General features: G+C 57.0%; 1 protein-coding gene across 2 annotated transcripts in view; it reads right to left on the reverse strand.

Moving 5' to 3' along the window:
* Positions 1-540: 540 nt before the first annotated feature.
* Positions 541-17,362, reverse strand: part of Med26 (mediator complex subunit 26) — a 45,340-nt gene continuing 28,518 nt past the window's right edge. Inside the window, exons 1-3 of one of the 2 annotated variants that reach the window (XM_074053752.1) lie at positions 4,202-10,588; positions 3,904-3,978; positions 541-3,510 (exon numbers count right to left, since the gene is read on the reverse strand). In XM_074053752.1, coding sequence (XP_073909853.1) covers positions 1,858-3,510; positions 3,904-3,969 — 1,719 coding nt within the window. In that variant the 5' untranslated portion in view covers positions 3,970-3,978; positions 4,202-10,588 and the 3' untranslated portion in view covers positions 541-1,857. Of the gene's footprint in view, positions 3,511-3,903; positions 3,979-4,201; positions 10,589-17,362 lie in introns of those variants that run through there. The other variant, XM_074053751.1, reaches the window with a different exon arrangement.

Here is a 17,362-nt window from a genome sequence, read left to right on the forward strand (position 1 = left end):
GGACATCCCCACACCCATGTCCTCCGGCGGTGCCCGGGAACCCTTGTCACTGGCCCGGTGAGAACGCGGGCAGTGGAGGCGCGAAGGTAGCCCGCGACAGCACCGCCGAGTGCACACGATCCGGTGACATGCTTTTGCTATCTTTCCAATTTTTGTCCGCGGTCTTCCACCCCCAAGTGGGAACATGTGCACGGGACACAGGCCCAGACACACGCACAGAGCTGGCGGATGACAGGCCCGGGGATCGATCGCACACCGTCCCCCACTCCCGTTTTCTCTGGGCCGAGTGGGGAGGGCTGTGTGTCCTGCACCAAACCTTCGACACACATCACAGATAGCTGATACTGTGGCCCTGCAGGCCAGGAGTGTTCCACTACCCCCTGGTTTTCCGAGTCTAAGACATGCCCCTCTGAAGGGGTGACTTTCACTTACTCCCAGCAAGCCAAAGCCTCGGGTGACGGTGTCAGGAAAGGGGGGGGGGGGGAACTGAAGACCTATCACTTTATAATCAGGGGAGAGAAGTTCTTTTTAAAATCCAGCACCAACCAGGTACTAAGGCCACCTCAGGCCTGCACAGGGAGCTCATGGGCTGGAGCTCGGGGATGGGCTGCGAGACTCCTCTTGCACCCCTGGGCCATGCTGTGTGAGAATTACATGGATTTGGGAAGTAAAACAAAAGCCACTGAGACCTGGCAGCTGAGCCTGCCACAGAGGCTTCTCAGGCAGGTGGAGGTCCCGCCACATGCGGCAGAAGGCCCTCTTGCTGTGGGGTCCTGCACGTGCCTGATTAATCTGGGATCCAGGGAAGGGCTGATTTGGCTGAAAATGACTCGTGCTCAGACTGGTTTGTGCAAATGGTTTTTTTTTATTTCCACATTTATATCACAAGGTGTCCACTTACTGGACCAAATAGCAAAGTTGCTCCCTTCTGCGTCCTGGAACACAGAAGTCTAGGTACTGTACATTCACTAAGGCTCCTTGTTTTTGCAAATCGCGTTTATGACCAGTAACCATAAGGCAAACGAATGGAAAGGAATGGTTATGAGTGTTTCCAGCGTACAGACAGGCCTCCCTCCGCCAGCAGTCCAGCTCACGCAGTAGCACCCACGCTCACTTGGGGGTGGGCTTTGGGAAGGACTCTAGAAAGAAGTTTTCTAGCCAAGTGCAGGAAGAGAACAGGGAGAAAGAAAGGAAAGTTGTTGGGCTGGTGGTCAGATGGAAGAGGGATGAAAATAAACTCGAGAAAACCAAAACTTCTGCAGCATTTCTTTTAAACAACCGGGTTGTAACTGAAACCAGATACAAATGGGTGGATGCCTGTGGAGTGTGGGTGAGGCCGGCTGCCCAGCTGGCCCGCCCGCCCGCCCGATGCCCGCAGCTCGCCGCAGCTGAGAAGCTTCCAGCACGCGACGGAAAGAAAACACTGGCTCAACAAGTGGCTGGGTGGGGTGCGGACAGAGGCTGAGGTGCAGCCCACTGCCTTCGAGAGCCCGGGCCGCGTGGACAGAGAATGCAAGAGATGAGATGCGTGCGTCTGTCACTGTTAAAGGTAACCTCTCCCACAGGTTGTCTGTGCCTGCCTGCTACTGAGGGCCCAGCCAGCGGTCGGGCGTCCTGGACTGGGGACAAACGCCGTGTGGCTGGCTTGCTGTGGAGTTCTCAACTCACTTTGCCGTCCTTCCTCCTGGCGGTCCTTCCTTTGCAATTTTGTTAGTAAACTGGTAGCAGCATTTCACAAAAGAAGGAGTTTGGAGGGCAGAGCGCGCCCCCGCCCCCCGCACCTGGGCCCACCTCCCGGGGTCGCCCCGCCGCCCTGGCTCCTGCAAGGTGGGAATGCACTTTGTGGCCGCCGGCCGGTCAGTCCAAGCAGACATAAGGCAGAACGTTCAAGCGCCCGTCATCGCCGTGCGGGTCGAGCGATATGCACTGCGTCCAGTCATACCAGTTACCCTGTGTGTCCTGACACCCGTTAACCCCCGGCCAGTGGCCGGCCTGGATTCTGTCGAGATCACCCTGCGTGACCTCCCGGCTGAGCCCCGGGCGGTCGGAGGGGGGCCCAAGTGGCAGCAGCACGTGCGGCTGGCGGGCCCCACGCCGGCTGCTCTCCTCCTGCCTCAGGTACTCGGCCATGAAGTGGTGAGCCCCCGGGGTCTGCGCGCCCGAGGACGACAGCAGGCTGCTCTGCCGGCTCAGGTAGGACTGGATGATCTCATTGCGCGACAGCTCCTTCCAGTTCGTCTGCTCAAAGGGGCTCTGGAGGCTGGCCTTGGCCTCCGGCTTGTCCAGCTCTGTCCTGGGTGGCTGCTCCATGTGCACAGGGCTGTCTGCCCGTACTGGCTCTTTCTGGGTCAGAGGTTTGATCTGTCTCGTCATGGGGTCAAAGGTGAGCTTCCGCTCTTTTAACCGGACAGGCTTGACACCCACCTCGGCCACCTGCCCGTCCAAGTTCACCGTGTAGTCTCGAGGTCGGTACCTCTTTTTCTTTTTGCTGTCTGAGCCGCCCGAGGAGGCAGCGTCGCTGTCCGCCTTGGAGGAGTCCGGGGAGAAGCCAGCGCGAGCCAGAAGGGGCTCAGCCGCAGGCATGCCGGCCTTGCAGCCGGGCCCCACCAACCGCTGGTGGCCCTCGGGCTGCTCTGGCCAGCGCACCGGGCTCTCAGCGCTGGGCAGCAGCTCCAGCCGCCGCACAGGGGGCGTGGACGGCTGGGCCAGCGGAAGCGGTGACGGCACCTGCGTGGCATCCAGCGGCTGGGGCCGTGCTGGGGGGCTGGGCACAGAGCCCTTGGGCGCACATGGGCTCCGCTGCCGGGCAAAGGAGCCCTCGTGCCGTGAGTTCCGGGGACTGAAGGAGCAGCGGGGGGGCCCCCTGGGGTGGGGAGGGCCCGGGGTCTCGTCCACCCTGTCCAGCTGCTGCAGCGCAGAAGCCTTCGTCTGCAAGCAGGGGCCGGGGGGCTTGCCCAGGCTAGGGGAGCTGGGGTGCGGCCGCACGGCATTGATGGGAATCTTGCTGCTGTGCCTGTCGTTCTCGCTGGGCTCCAGGGGGCTGCCCTCCAGGCCTGCATGCCCACTGCCATCCAGGGGGCTGGGGAAGCTCTCCGGACTCCCACTGAGCCCGTTGGTGGGGAGGGGGGACGAGTTGGGGACTAGGGGGTCATGACTAGCTTTGGCAACCTTGGGAGGTGGCCCGGGGTGGCCCAGGTCGCGCTGGTCTCCCCGGCGCTTGCGGCTGCCCGGCCTGTCCAGCCGCTGCCCGGGCAGCCTCTGGATGTCATTGCGGCTCTTCAGGTCATGGAGGCTCTTGGGCATGCCAGGCGCCCCCGCGTCGGGCCGGCAGGTGTGCGCACCCCCGTTGGCCGAGCCCGCGGCCGCCGGCCCCCGCAGCGCCGCGTCGTGGTGGTGCGCTGGCTCGATGAGCTTCTGCCAGCCCCGCAGCAGCTTCTTAGCGCGCTTGGCGAGCTCCTCGCTCTTGGTCTTCTTGCGGACATCATTGATGAGTTTCCCGAGCCGCGTCTCCTACAGACACAGGGCCACACTTAGCGGATGGGGAGCGGGTACCACAGAGAGTGGGCAGCACTGCTCTGCACGCGCCCCTTCGCCGCTGGCCCTCACCTGCCAGCTTCTCAGACACACCACCTGCACTCGGGGACCTCTCACACCCAGCCCCGAACTGCAGCGGCCACCTCAGTGGCAAGGCCACTCTGCCAGGGATAACTTCTGGGGCAAAGCATTTCACAGCCAAGGCAGCAGAGAATCTGGTCCTCAAACAGAGGGCCAGGGACAGTGCTGGTCACCACAGCGAGTGGCACACGGCCTCTTCCCATGTCCCAGGTGGCTGCAAGGCATGCAGAACATAGGGAAGCCTGAAGCCCCAGCACACCCCTCTTGTCCCAGGACAGAAGCACTCACCTCTAGCGCCTCTTTGGTGATAGGGTACCTCTCCAGGCTGGAGATGACTTCCAACACCGCCGCCATGTTCCGGATCTGCAGAGTGAGAGACCCGTGTCAGCCTCCTGCTCTCTCCCCACGAGGCTGGGCAGCCCCAGCGCCAGCCTGCTCCAGCCTCTGCCTTCCCCGGCGCCGGGACGCCCCCGAAGTCCCCACCCACAGAGCCCCCTCTCCACTCTCCAGGGCCAGCTCAGCCCACCCACTGCCCGCCCTCTTCCTGGTCTGGCGCCCTCCTTGCACACATGCTCTGCTCAGTCACCTCATGTGGACGGGGGCTGAGGACTGAGCAAAGTTCAGCACAGAACGCTCCAGTCAACTTGGCCACTTTAACAAGGTCTTCATAGAGTTCATCTGAAGACACCACACAGAGAGCAAAGGCACAAACCGGCAGTCGTGCAGCAAGCAGCCACGGAGCCAGGTAACCACCAGGCACCAATGCTGTTTCACCGGTACCAGAATATAAACTGAGTCCCCAAGGAGGTCTGTGCCCTTTGGCAGAGATGGTACATTGGGCACAGCCTGCCTTGGGAGGCACAGAGCTTCTCCCGGCAGCATGTCCAAGGCACTCCTTCCCTTGCGTGACCCTACTGGGAGCTGGCCTGTCCTGAGCGCCTCCACCCACTGCTCATGGCCACATGGGCCAGCCGGGCAGGAGCTGCTGTCACCACACTGCGCAGACACAGAGAGGCACAAAGGCGACCGCTCCAGTCCTTGCTTGGTGATGACACCATGTGTCCTGGCAAGATCCTGCTTGTGTGACCTAGGAAGTGATCTGAAGTAGCACGCAAGTCAGAGTGCTCAAATAGCAGCAAGACAGGGTGTCCACCGGGAGTAGAAGGGTTTGGCATCAATTCAAGGGGCATCCTTCGTAGCAAGGAGGGAGCAAGCCGCAGCCTCCACGAGCCACAGGGCCACGCCAGTGAGTGCCGAGTCACAGAAAACACATCCCGCACACCATGTACGCCAAGCAACAGAGCCACTCCAAACGGCATTGGAGGTGCACACAAGGCCAACCGCTTCTAGAAGGGGCACAGGAGAATGTCAGTTCAGGACGTGGGACAGACAAATGTCTCTTCTGGGGAGCCCAAAACACTTAACAAAAAGAAACCCATGGACAAACTGGAAATGAAACCAGGCTTCTGTGCTCAGGGCAGCTGGATGCACAATGCCGAGGTCCACCCAGAGGAAGCTCTGGACACCGTAAGTTTGGAACTCCTCAGCTCAACGAGCACCTGCGCCCAGAGCTCCAGGCTTCTGGAGGGTTGGCCAGCCCAGGCCAAAAGCGTGCCTCCCACAAGCTCCTACGGTGGGCATGTCACCGTCATACACACACCCTGTCACACTGTGCAACACGTAACCCAAACGAAAGCCATCCCCTATGTGTGCACAGTCCAAACCCAAGCCCAGTCCCTGGAACACCTGGCATCGAGCAGACTTCTGGTGCAGGGAGGACCCCTCTTGAATGCTGGGGGACACGGACCTCCTCCACTTGCCATTACAAACAAGGCCGCCGTCGATGGCAGTAGTGGACTCAAATCCAGGCTACTGCTCAAGCAGACACAAGAGTGGGGGCTTCAGGCTTGGGGAGAAGCACCTCCCGCACACAGCCTTGTAAGACTGTGAGTTCGACCCCATATGCTGCCCTAACCCACGCCAGCCAACTTAACAGCTTAAGACCGCACGCGCTTTGTCACTGCAGCCTTGGCGCGTGGGTCTGCTCCTTTGCAGAGGCTGTCAGGAAGATGTCTTCTCCTCCAGGTCCCGGCACTCCCCGGCAGCTTCCCTGTGGCTGCAGGACCCAAGTCCCAGTTTGCTTGCTGGCTGTCACCTAAAGACTGCTCCCAGCTTCTGGAGGACTCTGCGTCCCTCAGTCCACATGACAGATTTCATCCCCAGGTGGTCCAGGACTGCTCCTGTCTCCAGTCTGTGTCTTTAGCGATGTCTGCAAGGTGAGGGACCACAGCCCAGGCTCCTGCTGACCAGCGTATGGCTGATTTTTCTAGTCTTCCACTCCATTTCAGCTGTGTGCCTCCCTCCCTGAAGCTGGGAAGTTGCAGCCACCACACTGCCCATCAGAGCTTGCACAAGGCTGCTCCTCAGCCAACGTACCGATCAGCTCATTGGCAAAGGCTTTGCTTGGCCCGTGACAGTCTTGTTTAGGGCTAGGCTAGGTCCTCATACTGCACTGGGTGGGGCGACCTGACAGAGGACATAACTGATTCTGCACTCACCTCCAACCTACGGATGGGTGGCAGTTCAGCACAAGACCGAAAGGTGAGGTGGTGAGTTCCAAGGGACAGCAAGGCCACCTGTTCCTTACCCTGCCACACACCCTTGTCTCCAGCAGTGACCTCACCCTGGTATATTTAGAGCTCTGGGCCTCCACTCCTCCTGAACCAGCAGTCCCTGCAGAGCAGATGCTGACCTGGCCTGGCTAGCCTGGCGGCACAAAGTGTCCTTGTCTTTGGGAAGACACCATCCTGCTTCCAGGCAGGAGGGAAGAGAGAACACCTGGGCAACTCCAGGGGCTGGCACTGAGCTGGCACCCCAGAAATCCCTGCTGAGCCAAAGGCCAGTCAGAGCGCCTCTGGAGGCTGTGAGTACAGGGCGAAGGTCCAAGGGCTCTGCCCATGTGCTCGTGTGCCCGTGGCTCTAGGCTGCCTGGGGTAGGAAGACCCACACCCAAGTGGGCACAGCAGGGCCTTCAGCTTCCAGGAGGCCCTGCAGGGCCAGGCAGGGAGGGAGAGTAGACAACAGCAATGTCACCTCTCGGAGCAAGCAGAAGGCGCCACTGATGGCAGCCCAGCTAAGGATGAGCAAGTGAGGTCACTGGACCACCAAGGCCATGACAGTGAGAACTAAGTATCGAGATGTGATGGTCAGGCCGAAAGGAGCAGAGCAGTGAGGGTTCCCTGTGCCCTCACCCGATCTCACCCAACAGGAAGGAGTAGGAGAGCCCAGAGCTCCTCTCAAAGGACGCCAGGGCGTCAGTCTATCCCATAGAACACTTAGCACCCAACTGGTGCTGGGAATCTGCCCTATCAACCATGCCACCCTGTCCAGGGACGGCTCCTGCTCAGGCTCAGATGTCTAGCACAGGGAGGGGTGTGCTCGTGGCAAGGCGAGCATGTCAGCAAGTGAGGGAACAGAACAAGATGTGTCCTTCTGGAGGCACCCGACAAAGCACAGAGGCAGGCTGCACCTTCAAGTTGGGAAGTGGAAAGAGTTGGGGAAGGATGAGCAGGGAGAGGGTGAGGTGGTGCAGAAACGGAAGAGGAACAGGGGACAGGAGTGCAGACACCAGCAGACCCTGAGCCGACGCAGCCCATCTTCTGTCAAGTTTCCGCCACTGCCCCCAACAGACCACCCATCTCTGCCCTACATCTGAGTCACTTCTTGTGCCTGGCTGTGTGGAAATACACAGTGCTGATCACGGCCAGGCGCTGTCTAGTCTCTGCATGGGGAGCCACTCGGGTGTGGCCCTCAGAGGCTGCACTGCTGGCCTAAGGGCTGTTGGGAACAGCCTGGCGCTTCCCCAGCCTCTCTCCCCTGGGGAGACCCCCTCAAGCTTCCTGCCAATGGTCTTCCCATAAGGAGAACTCCACACCAGGACCTGCAACCTCTCACATGCCCACTAGGCACCGTGGATAGATGCAGGTCAACTGGAAGAGCTGCCTCTCTTCCCCAACTGTGATGTCCCTGGCACCCCGAGCCGGGTGGCATCTGCCCTGTACAGGGATGCCTGAAATGCCCGTGGGAGACAGTGCTACAGCAATGGGCCAGCAACCAAGGTGTCAGGATTGGGGGAAGTGACAGCAGAACCTAAGGGAGATCTACCTTGAGATGGCAGAGGGCCAGGAGGTGGCCCTCGGGGACAGTATCAACCTCATGGTGCCTGAGCCACAAGCTGGGCAGAAGTTAACCAGGTGGGACCACGTGTGACACGGATGTTGAAGATGGAACCCCGAGGAGGTGGGACTGTGCAAAAGGAAAGTTAGGTCACTGGTGATGTGCTCCTGGTGCCTCATTTCTCCATTGCTTCCTGGCTGCCGTGAGGTTGAAGAAGCGTCCTCAACCACACGCTCCCACTGATCATGAACTGAAACCTACAACACCGTGACCCAAAATAAACCTTTCTGCCTCTGCACCTGATTGCCTGGGGTATGTTGTTACAGTAACAGAAGCTGACTGAGGACCCTTAAGGGACAATGCTTGAAGGCAGACAGACAACTCCTCACCCAGAGCTGCCCAGCGTCCTGCACCACAAGCTGCAAGGGCGTGCAGAAAGGCCCCCGGAAAGACGGGTCCCCCATCCCTGCAAGACCTCAGCCTGGGCTAACTCACAACTCTAGCCAGCAGAAGTGGCCTCTGCTGCCACACTCACTGCCAGTGTGAGGAAGGGAAGTGGCCAGCAGAGGAAGGTAGCCTGGGTAGGCTGCGTTTCAAGTCTGACACAAATTAAAAGGTAGAAAGTGCACCTATCTCCTCCTAGCATTTGGATGGAGGTCACAGATCCAGGAGGAGTTGGCAGGAGCAGAGAGCTGAAGTCAGCAAATACCTGGTGTCTTTGTGGAAAAGAAAATGCTGGTCGGACGCCTCCTACCCGCCAGCCCATCTCCAGCCTCCCAGCCTCTGATTCAAGCTACACAGCCCACTCCCTGTGGTGAGACCCCAAGAGTACCTCGTACAGCTCCCGCAGGGTACCGAGCTGCTGCTCACATACCTGGCGCACCTCACGCCTGTGAGGGCAAGGGGGGCAAGGGAGTCAGGGGGTTCACTGCCCCTCTAGGGACACACACAGCTTAACCTGCTCTGAGAGGGAGTTCAGCCCGACCACAGCCAGGTTCTCAGGGCTATGGAGCCTAGGGGTGGGCAAGAGGAGGAGGCAGTGAAGCCCTTGCTCTGTGTGAGGAGGACCCCGTGAGGTCAAAAAGTTGTGGATGTGGCCAAAAGCTAGGCAGAGGATACCAGGGTCTGGGGCCTCTCCCAGAGGGGTTCAAGCCATGTGCCCCGTGCAGGGTCTGAAGCGCACAGCACCAACAGTAATGTAGGGAACAGGCAGCAGTGCTGCAGCCCACTCAGCTCCTGCTTCTTTTTGTGTTTCACTCATGATAGTGGGGATTGAACCCAGGGTTTTGTACAGCCCTACCACTTGAACCATGCCCCCAGGCCTTCACTTCTGTTGTTTGGAGACCAGAAATCCTTCTGCCTCCCCTGGGATTACAGATGAGGGTCACCACACCATGCTCTGCTCAGAAGTTTCTGCCCAGGCTTTCCCAAAGGCCAGCCAACAGTGCTGCCTGTGACGGCCAGCCCTCTGGAACCAAAGAGCTCCTCTGCTCTCTCCAAAGTCCAAAAGAGAGCAGACTGTGCCCCCCAAACCTGCCTCCAAAAGGGCTGAGGAAGCAGCTTTAAACCAAGCCCCGCGGAAAATCCTGCCACTGGGCTAGTGCATGACACTGGGATCCCAGCTGGGCCACGCAGTGGAGAAGAGCCATTACTGCTCTGTGGGGATTTCCAGCTCAGCATGAAACAATCAAGGCACCAAGTCTTGGAGTCCAGTGTCCCCTGGCCTCACCACTCCCTCTTCTCCTTGGCTGAACAGTTCCCACCCTGCCCCAAGTCCCCTGACTGAAGCTGATGGCTACTGCAGTGGTGGCTCCCGAGGTCAGCAAGCCAGAGCAAGCCCCACTCACAGCCAACATCAATGCTGGCTTGCCCCGGGGCAAGTTCTCTCACTTCTTATCCCCATGAGCCCGCTTCACAGATGAAGAAACCGAGAGCCCAGGGAGGACGTGGAGGCCCACGGCCCACACGGCTACAAGGCTGTATGGCTCTCCACTAGGCTGCCACAGGCTCTGCCAACCTTGCACAGCTGCACACTGGCATTCTGTGTACACACCTCGCCCCAACCAGCCACAGCAGGAGCACGCACTGGAACACAGAGTTCCTAAAGCCACACAAGGCCACCTTGGGATGGTCTTGGGGCTTTCTCCACCTTCTCCCAAAGGTGCCCAAGAGCCAGGGCCATGCCTAACACCCTCTCCAAGCCATGGGCTGCCATGCCACCACAGACACTTGCTCCTCAGGGGCTGACCTCTCAAGGCGGCAGGCAGTTGTGCCGGCCAGCCCCTACCTCACTGTCCGGCCAGCACTCCTAGTTGGCCTCTGGGCCCACATGCAGACAGTGCAACCTCCATGACCCACCCACCAGGCCCAAAGGCCCCAAGGGCCTCCGCACAAAGTCCCTATAAAAACCGCCTCGTTTTTTACAACCAACACCATGGTTTTTTTTTTTTTTTTTTTTTGATGCAGAATGGTCTAGACTAGAATTTACAAAAAATGCTGAGCGCAAAGACTCTGCAATTGCTCACCACCAAGCAAGCTGTCCTTCCAAACTCAAAGACATCACAGATGGCACCCAGACGCAGGCAGGCTGCGAGCCTTCAATGTATGAGCACGCTGGGATGCCATCCCCAGCTGAGTCACCAGCACTGCCGCCCCCGCATGTCTGTTGAGGCCCCACGTGAATGAAGCGGGAGAGGCCGGATGCATGCGTGTCTGTGATTTAAGCCCCGCTACACCACTTGCAGCCAGAGCAACCGCACACATTCCCAGGCAGTGCCATCTGTGCCCAGGCTGCCTCTGCTGCAAGTCAGTGCAGAGGTGGCACAGCGAGCCCCCCCCCACCCCTGCGTGCATCCTTCCCAAGGGAGCAGCCTCCTTGCTGTCCCCTCAGCTGGTCCCACAGGCAGCAGAAGCCAGGGACCAATCTGACCTTGATGCCTTCCTCCACCCCACAGGGGCAAAGCTTCCCACCCAGAGCTTCTCAGAGTAAGAATATGGGGGCCCCTCAGCCACCGCCAGCACGTACAAAAACACTCCCCTTGGGAGGGGCCCACCTGCTTCCCAGGAGCAGCCCCTGCAACAGCCCACAGAGCCGCTGGCTGCACCCCAGGAGCGGCCCCAAAAGAGGAAGCCCAGTGCTGGGGCAGTGGCCAGAGCGCCATCAGCATGCACCAAATCCGGGTGACAGACAGGCTGTTGGGCGGAGCTGGGAGGCCAGGGGATAGCAGGCTGTCTGCAGCACCACCCCCAAGCTGTCCCTCCCTCTCCTGCTTCAGGTCCTTTTTCCTGACAAACAACCTCCGAACCTCAACTCTCTGGCCCATGACTAAGGCCCACAGGACACCAACTCTTGTCACCTGGCACTTTCTGAGCATGCAAGGCTCCTGAACGGCACCTGGAGATGGGTTCGTTGCTATGCTGAAGCTGGAAGATTCACCTTTCTATTTCTGCCCTGACACGCACAGAAGGGTCCCAGTGACGGCGTGTCTGAGGACAGCAGGCAGGGTGGGACTCCTCCTTCCCAATCTCTCTTCTAGGAAGAGCCAGTAAGAATGCCAGCTGCAGAAGACTGGAAATGACCCAACGCCCAGGGGAGGGACCACAGGCTGTGGAAGATGGGATCACAAACAAGAACCATTCAGCTTTCCAGGAACAGACAGGGAGCAAGCTGAGTGAGACTGTGGGTGACAGAAGCAGCAGGTTCTCACAGTACACCTGTGCGGTCACCTGGGCAGCCTGGGGCTGGCAGATAAGGACCAGATGGTAGGGTGCAAAGCTGCAGCAGGAAATGCACTCCCTCCTACAAGGCCCAGCGTGGACAGAAGCTAGACTGAGCACCAACCTGGGCCCAGTCCTCCTCCGAAACCTGGGAGAATCACAAGCTACTATCTGAACGTCATGAATGGCACCCTAACCACTGGACCACTGGGCCCTGGGGGCCAGGTAGCTGTGGCTCGTAAGAGCCATCTGGCTATGGTGGGCCTGGCAAGCCCATAGACAGCTGAGGAGAGCTCACTGCCCGTGTGCATGGATGTTCAAAGGTTCCCATGTGGCAAGTCACCAAATACTTTCTGAGCACTGACTGCAGGCAAGCACTCCACCAGCTCTAGCCCCTGGAGTTCAACGAGTAGGAATTATGGCCAGAAGCCATGGGGAGCCCCCACTGAGCCCTTGGGCGGGCGGGCTGCTGGGAGGATGAGGACACAGCATGAAGCGGGCCCAGTGCTGCTGACATGTGAGTGACAAGCTGTGTCTGTGGCTGGGCTTTCCTGGGCACTCCCCATGGGGTCACCAAATCTGTTCTGAGCTGGGAGGACAAAAATGGCCAGGACCTGGGTTAGAGGCCCATTTTGGTTAAGCAGCAAGAAGCTCGAGTACTTCTTACAGGACAGGACCCGTGAGTCTGTGGGACTCATCCAGATCCTGAAGGTCATTATGTCGCTGGGTGTACCTGCATGGCTACTAGATCCTGAGGCCATCACTGTGAACTCAGAGGAGTGGTCCAGGGGAGAAACAGCCAGGAGGGTTCTGCAGGCAACTCTATGCCCACATGCGAGCTGTCCCCTCATCTATGAGGCTTGGACAGTGACAGGAGCTTCCTACAGGGCTCTTGGGAAGGTGACAAGACATATATGTGAACACAAGATAGGTGCTCAGGAAGGACAGCCATCACACAGTCCTCAAAGCCTGTTCTGTGACTGCACTTGGGAAGGGCTGGGTCCAAGGCAACCTTCCCCCACCTGCCCTGCAGCTCCTGGGCTGTGTGTGGAGCTGAGGGATGGCACTGGGTACAGGGAGCTTCTGGGTAGGCACTGCTACAGCAGCCTAAGTGGCCTCTTGACCCCGCCATCACTCCAGCTGGTCCCCACAGAAGCATGAGAATGGGCACACTGAGGACAGCGGAGCAGCTGCACGCCCGCACAGCCACCAAAGCCTCCTAGACAAACAGACATCTGAACCTTAGCACAACGACTGCACAAACATCAGACACCAATCTGCCAGCATTCAGCGACACCACCAGACACAAAAGACTGAAAACACAAAAGGAGGCAAGACTTTTTCAGATGGGGACAGTGGTCAGGGCAGTAGGGGCCACAGTGACTAAAAGAACCCCTTGACCTGGGTGGGGTCACTGGGGTGCATTCAATTCACAGACATTCAGCCAACTGTAAAACCTATGCCTTGGGCTTTTTTCTGAACGGATGCTGTGCTTTGTGAAAAGCTGTAAGGAACAGCTCGCTCTGTGTGAGTTTCTTGATCTCTGAGGTCACCCATCCTGTGGAAGTGGATGACAGTGAGAAGAGAGAAGTGGCGAAATTGGCAGGTTGGCCTGTCATTCCCTATGGCAATCAGTCCTGACCCTCTGAGAGCCCCACACGACGGGTCTGACAGCAGCGTCAGCATGCCAGGACCTTACCCAGAAAAGTGTCCACACTCTCCTACTGCAGGGACAAGAGCACCTGAGGTTCCATGGTTCCATGGAAGGAGCTGGGCAGCTCTTGTCCCTGAGAGGAAGCAAGATCTAAATTATGGGGAGGCACACTCTCACACCATGCCACCCACTAAGACCACAGGTCCCCAAACCAAGTACTATGCTACCACAGCAATGAAGATGCCCTGGTGCCACCAGCTACCGGCTTTACCACGATCACGACAAAGGACAAGGGAACACTAGTTAGGGTGAAGAAAGCCTATGTGCAAATGACCACAGTAAGAGGTCAAAACCAATCCCAGTATGATCACCCCAGGACATGCAGGCAAGCATGTGACAGACTGGACACCTCATCCTGATCAAACCTCAGCCAACCAAGGACAGGAGAGGCCCTGCTAAAGTCCCTCTGCAGCGCCCATGGCTAACATCATTTTGATGTACTTGACGAGGCTGTTTCTGCTCATCCCATTGGTCTGTGGGACTGGGACTGGGTTGGAACTCAAGGCCTCACGCTTGCAAAGCAGGCACTCTGCCATCTGAGCCACCATGCTCATCCCTTCTCTCAGCCTTGCACAGGAGGTTCTAGCCAGTACAATCAGGCAAGAAAAAGTAAATAAAAAGCATTCCGATTAGAAAAGAGGGAGGGACAGTGTCTTATTCTTAAGTGACAACAGTGTACTAGAAGATCTCATAGAACCCACACAAAAGCTACCCCGGGGAGTAAGTTCAGCAGAGTTCTAGGAAACAAGGTCAATATATCAAATTCTACCACATCTCTACAGGCAAGGAGCACATATCCAAAAGTTGAAATCTTAGAAACCAATCCTGCTTATAATAGCAATTAAAATAGGAAATACTTACAGATAAATGTGACAACAGACACATAAAACGTTAGCACCGAAAACTGTCAAAGGTGGCTGAGAGAAACAGAAGGAGACATCAACCAGGGCAGAGTTAACAGACTACTGAAATGCCAGTTCTCTCTCCCCTAGGCTGACAAAGCATGCAATGCAACCCAAGTGAGGAGTCCAGCAGGATCTTTTGGAGAAACTGACAAGTCGATTTTAAAATCTGTATAGAAATAATAAAGATCTTAGGTTAGACAAAGAATTTTATAGAAACAGAAAATGGGAAGACAAACTTATTACATAATTAATACCACGTGGTACTAGGGCAAAGGCAAACATATCAACGGAACAGAAGAGAGTCCGTCAACTGATTACTGATTATTGATTGACTGATTAACTGATTCTCAATAAACACAGTTCAATGGAGGAAAGAATCTTCCAGTAGATAGTGCTGGATCAATTGGTGGCCATCTCCATCAAAAACACAAAAACCACCAACCTGACAAGCCACTTCCCTTCCTTACAACATACAGAAACACCAGCACAAAATGTACCACAAGCCTAACCGTAAGACCTGGAACTACAGAGCACCAAAAACAGGGAGGAGGAAAATCTTAGCAAAGTTGGGTTTGGCAGAGGCCTTTAACACAAATGAAACAAACGACAAAAAGCACAAACAACAGAGAAAACCAAAACTTCAAAAGCTTTCAAAACTTCAAAAGCTTCGTTCTTTAAGACATTCATAAAAATGAAAAGCCAAGCCACAGAGAGAAAATAAACCAACTCTTATATCCAAGAAAGGCCCTCCATCTAGCTCATAAAAGGACATCCAGGGTCCAGCATGGATACAACCCTTTCAGTATGAGGCAGTGACATGGAGCGGGGCGGGGCATGGCAGATGAGCGTCCACTCAAGTCTTTCATGATGTGGACAGCAAGCACCTGAAGGGCTCGACACCAGCAGCCATTAGGAAAGTGCCGTTACGACGAAAGCGAGGCATCACCACAGCCTTGCCCAGCAGCCACAGCGAGCAGCATGGCCACATCGAGGGCTGACGAGGAACTGTCAGACACTGCTGGTGGGAGCATAAAATGACGTAATCATCTTGGAAGATATTCTGGCAAATTAGCATAAAAGCCTTGTCAACATGTGGATGGACAAACTGCGGTGCATCTATAAAATGGAATACTACTCAGTAACAAAAAGGAGCCAGTAATACCAGCTCAAAATCGATACGCTGAACAAAAGAGGTCAGCCAAGAGAAGGAGGAGGTGCACAGTGCATGGCTCTAGGAAATTCTGAAAAAGGCAAGCTAGCATAGCCTACAACAGAGAGCAGCTCAGCAGTTGCCAAGGCTGGGGGTGGGTAGGAGGGAAGGACTGCCCAGGAGCAGGAGGAAGTCTCTGGACGCGACGGATGGATATGGTCATTTAACTTGATTGTGGTACCAGTGCAAGAGGTGTCGTTTCTGTCATCTTTTGGCGATACTGGAGCTTGAGCTCAGGGCCTTTGCTTGCTACGCAGGCGCTCTACCACTTCAGCCAGGTCCCAGCCCTTTCTTGCTTTAGTTATTCTTCGAATAGCATCTCTTGTTTTTGCCCAGGCTGGCCTGGACCGTGATCCTCTAGTTACACTTCCCATATGGCTGGGGTGACAGGCGTGCACCACCATGCCCAGATTTTATTGGCTGAGATGGAACCTCGAGAATCCTTTGCCTGGTCTGACCTCAAACCATGATCCTCCCTATTTTACCTCCCGAGTAGCTGGGGTTGCAGGCATGAGCCACTGCACACAGCCCACAGTGGGTTTCACAGGCTAAAGCTGACCAAATTGTACACTTCACCTGTACAGTTTATTACATGTCAGTTGTATTTCAACAAGGCTGCAGACAAACAAAAAACCATATGGAGGCAGGGGAAAGACACAACAACGTCCAATAAGAAGAGGAAGTGGGGGGCAAAGAGAAGGCGTTCTGCTTGCTAGCAAATAGCCCAGCCATCCCTGGGGGAGAAGAAAATCCCTTGGGGATGTCCCTGCCACAGCTAGGGTCCCAGGGGTCTCATGGAGACAGGATAAATGCAAGGCCCAGCAGGCCCCCAAAAGCACTGGCTTTTCTGGCTGGCCCCTGCAGAGTCAGGTGCCAGCTCCCAGGAGATACACGGCAACTGAGGCCGGTGAGTGTCTAACAGGCTGTGAAATATACCTAATGCAGCTTAGAGCCCCACACCCTCACCCCTTGTCTGTGGGGCTCCTTCATACTTAACTGGACACCCAGGAGAGGGAGCCAACACCCCCTCCGACCAGGAGAAGTCAGCAGCACGAAGTCTTGGGGTAATGACAACACTGCCCTCCCCTGACGGCACCTGCAGCCCCCTCCTGAGTGGGACACAGGAGTTTGGTAGATCCTGGTCCCTCCTCCTGGCCAGCTGGCCTAGAGACTTACTAGTCTCCAAGTGTGGTGTAGGGTCAGTGGCACCACTGGAGGCGGAGTGGGGATGTGCTGGGCCCGCACCCCAGGGCTCCAGGATCCGCCACTGCACTCAGAAGAGCCCCAAGGGTTTCTTTGCACATGGGGTGGGGGACAGAAGCTCTCAGCAAAGCATCAGGTTCCATGGGGGCGACAGCAGCACATTCCAGCCATGAGCGACCCCTCCCTCAGTGGCTGGCAATTTGGAGGCACTGCTTGCACTCCACTTTCCAAAGCCCAATGCCCCTCCCAGATGTGACCTCGTCAGATCGCCATGACAGGCCTGAGCCCATAGGGGTGAGCAGCAATTCCCACACATTCTGCAGGGGAACACAGAGCCCAGCTGGGGGCCCCATGCGTCCCAGGCCACCTCAAAGATGACCCTCCCAGAGGTGTTGTGACAGGGTCCAGACGAACAACTACTCGACTGAAGGCCAAGAAATGGCCAGGCTAGTCAGTGATGTGTCACCACCAACTAGTGGTGCCCACTTTCAGGGACAGTGGCACCTGGCAAGCACAGGTTGGAGCTCTCAGGCCTATGCACTCAGCAGCCCCTTGTTAACAACCAATGCCAAACAGGAGTCTCCACCCCGAGCATGACCCAGGGAGCCTGTCCCCTCCCACTCAAGCTCCACAGCCAGTGGCACCTCCCCCAGCTCCAGAGCTCTGGGTCCAAAAGGACCCACCCTTCCTCTGTACCACAAGCCAGCAAGGCCACTCTGCCCCAGCTCCAGCGAGGGCTTGAGGATGTCTGTGGGCGGGACAATAACAGCTCTCACGCCCAGGGGCTGTCTTAAGGGCAGCCCATGCTGTCTCCGCTTGTCT

Source organism: Castor canadensis, chromosome 14 (assembly GCF_047511655.1).
Source record: "Castor canadensis chromosome 14, mCasCan1.hap1v2, whole genome shotgun sequence".
NCBI classification, from domain to species: domain Eukaryota; kingdom Metazoa; phylum Chordata; class Mammalia; order Rodentia; family Castoridae; genus Castor; species Castor canadensis.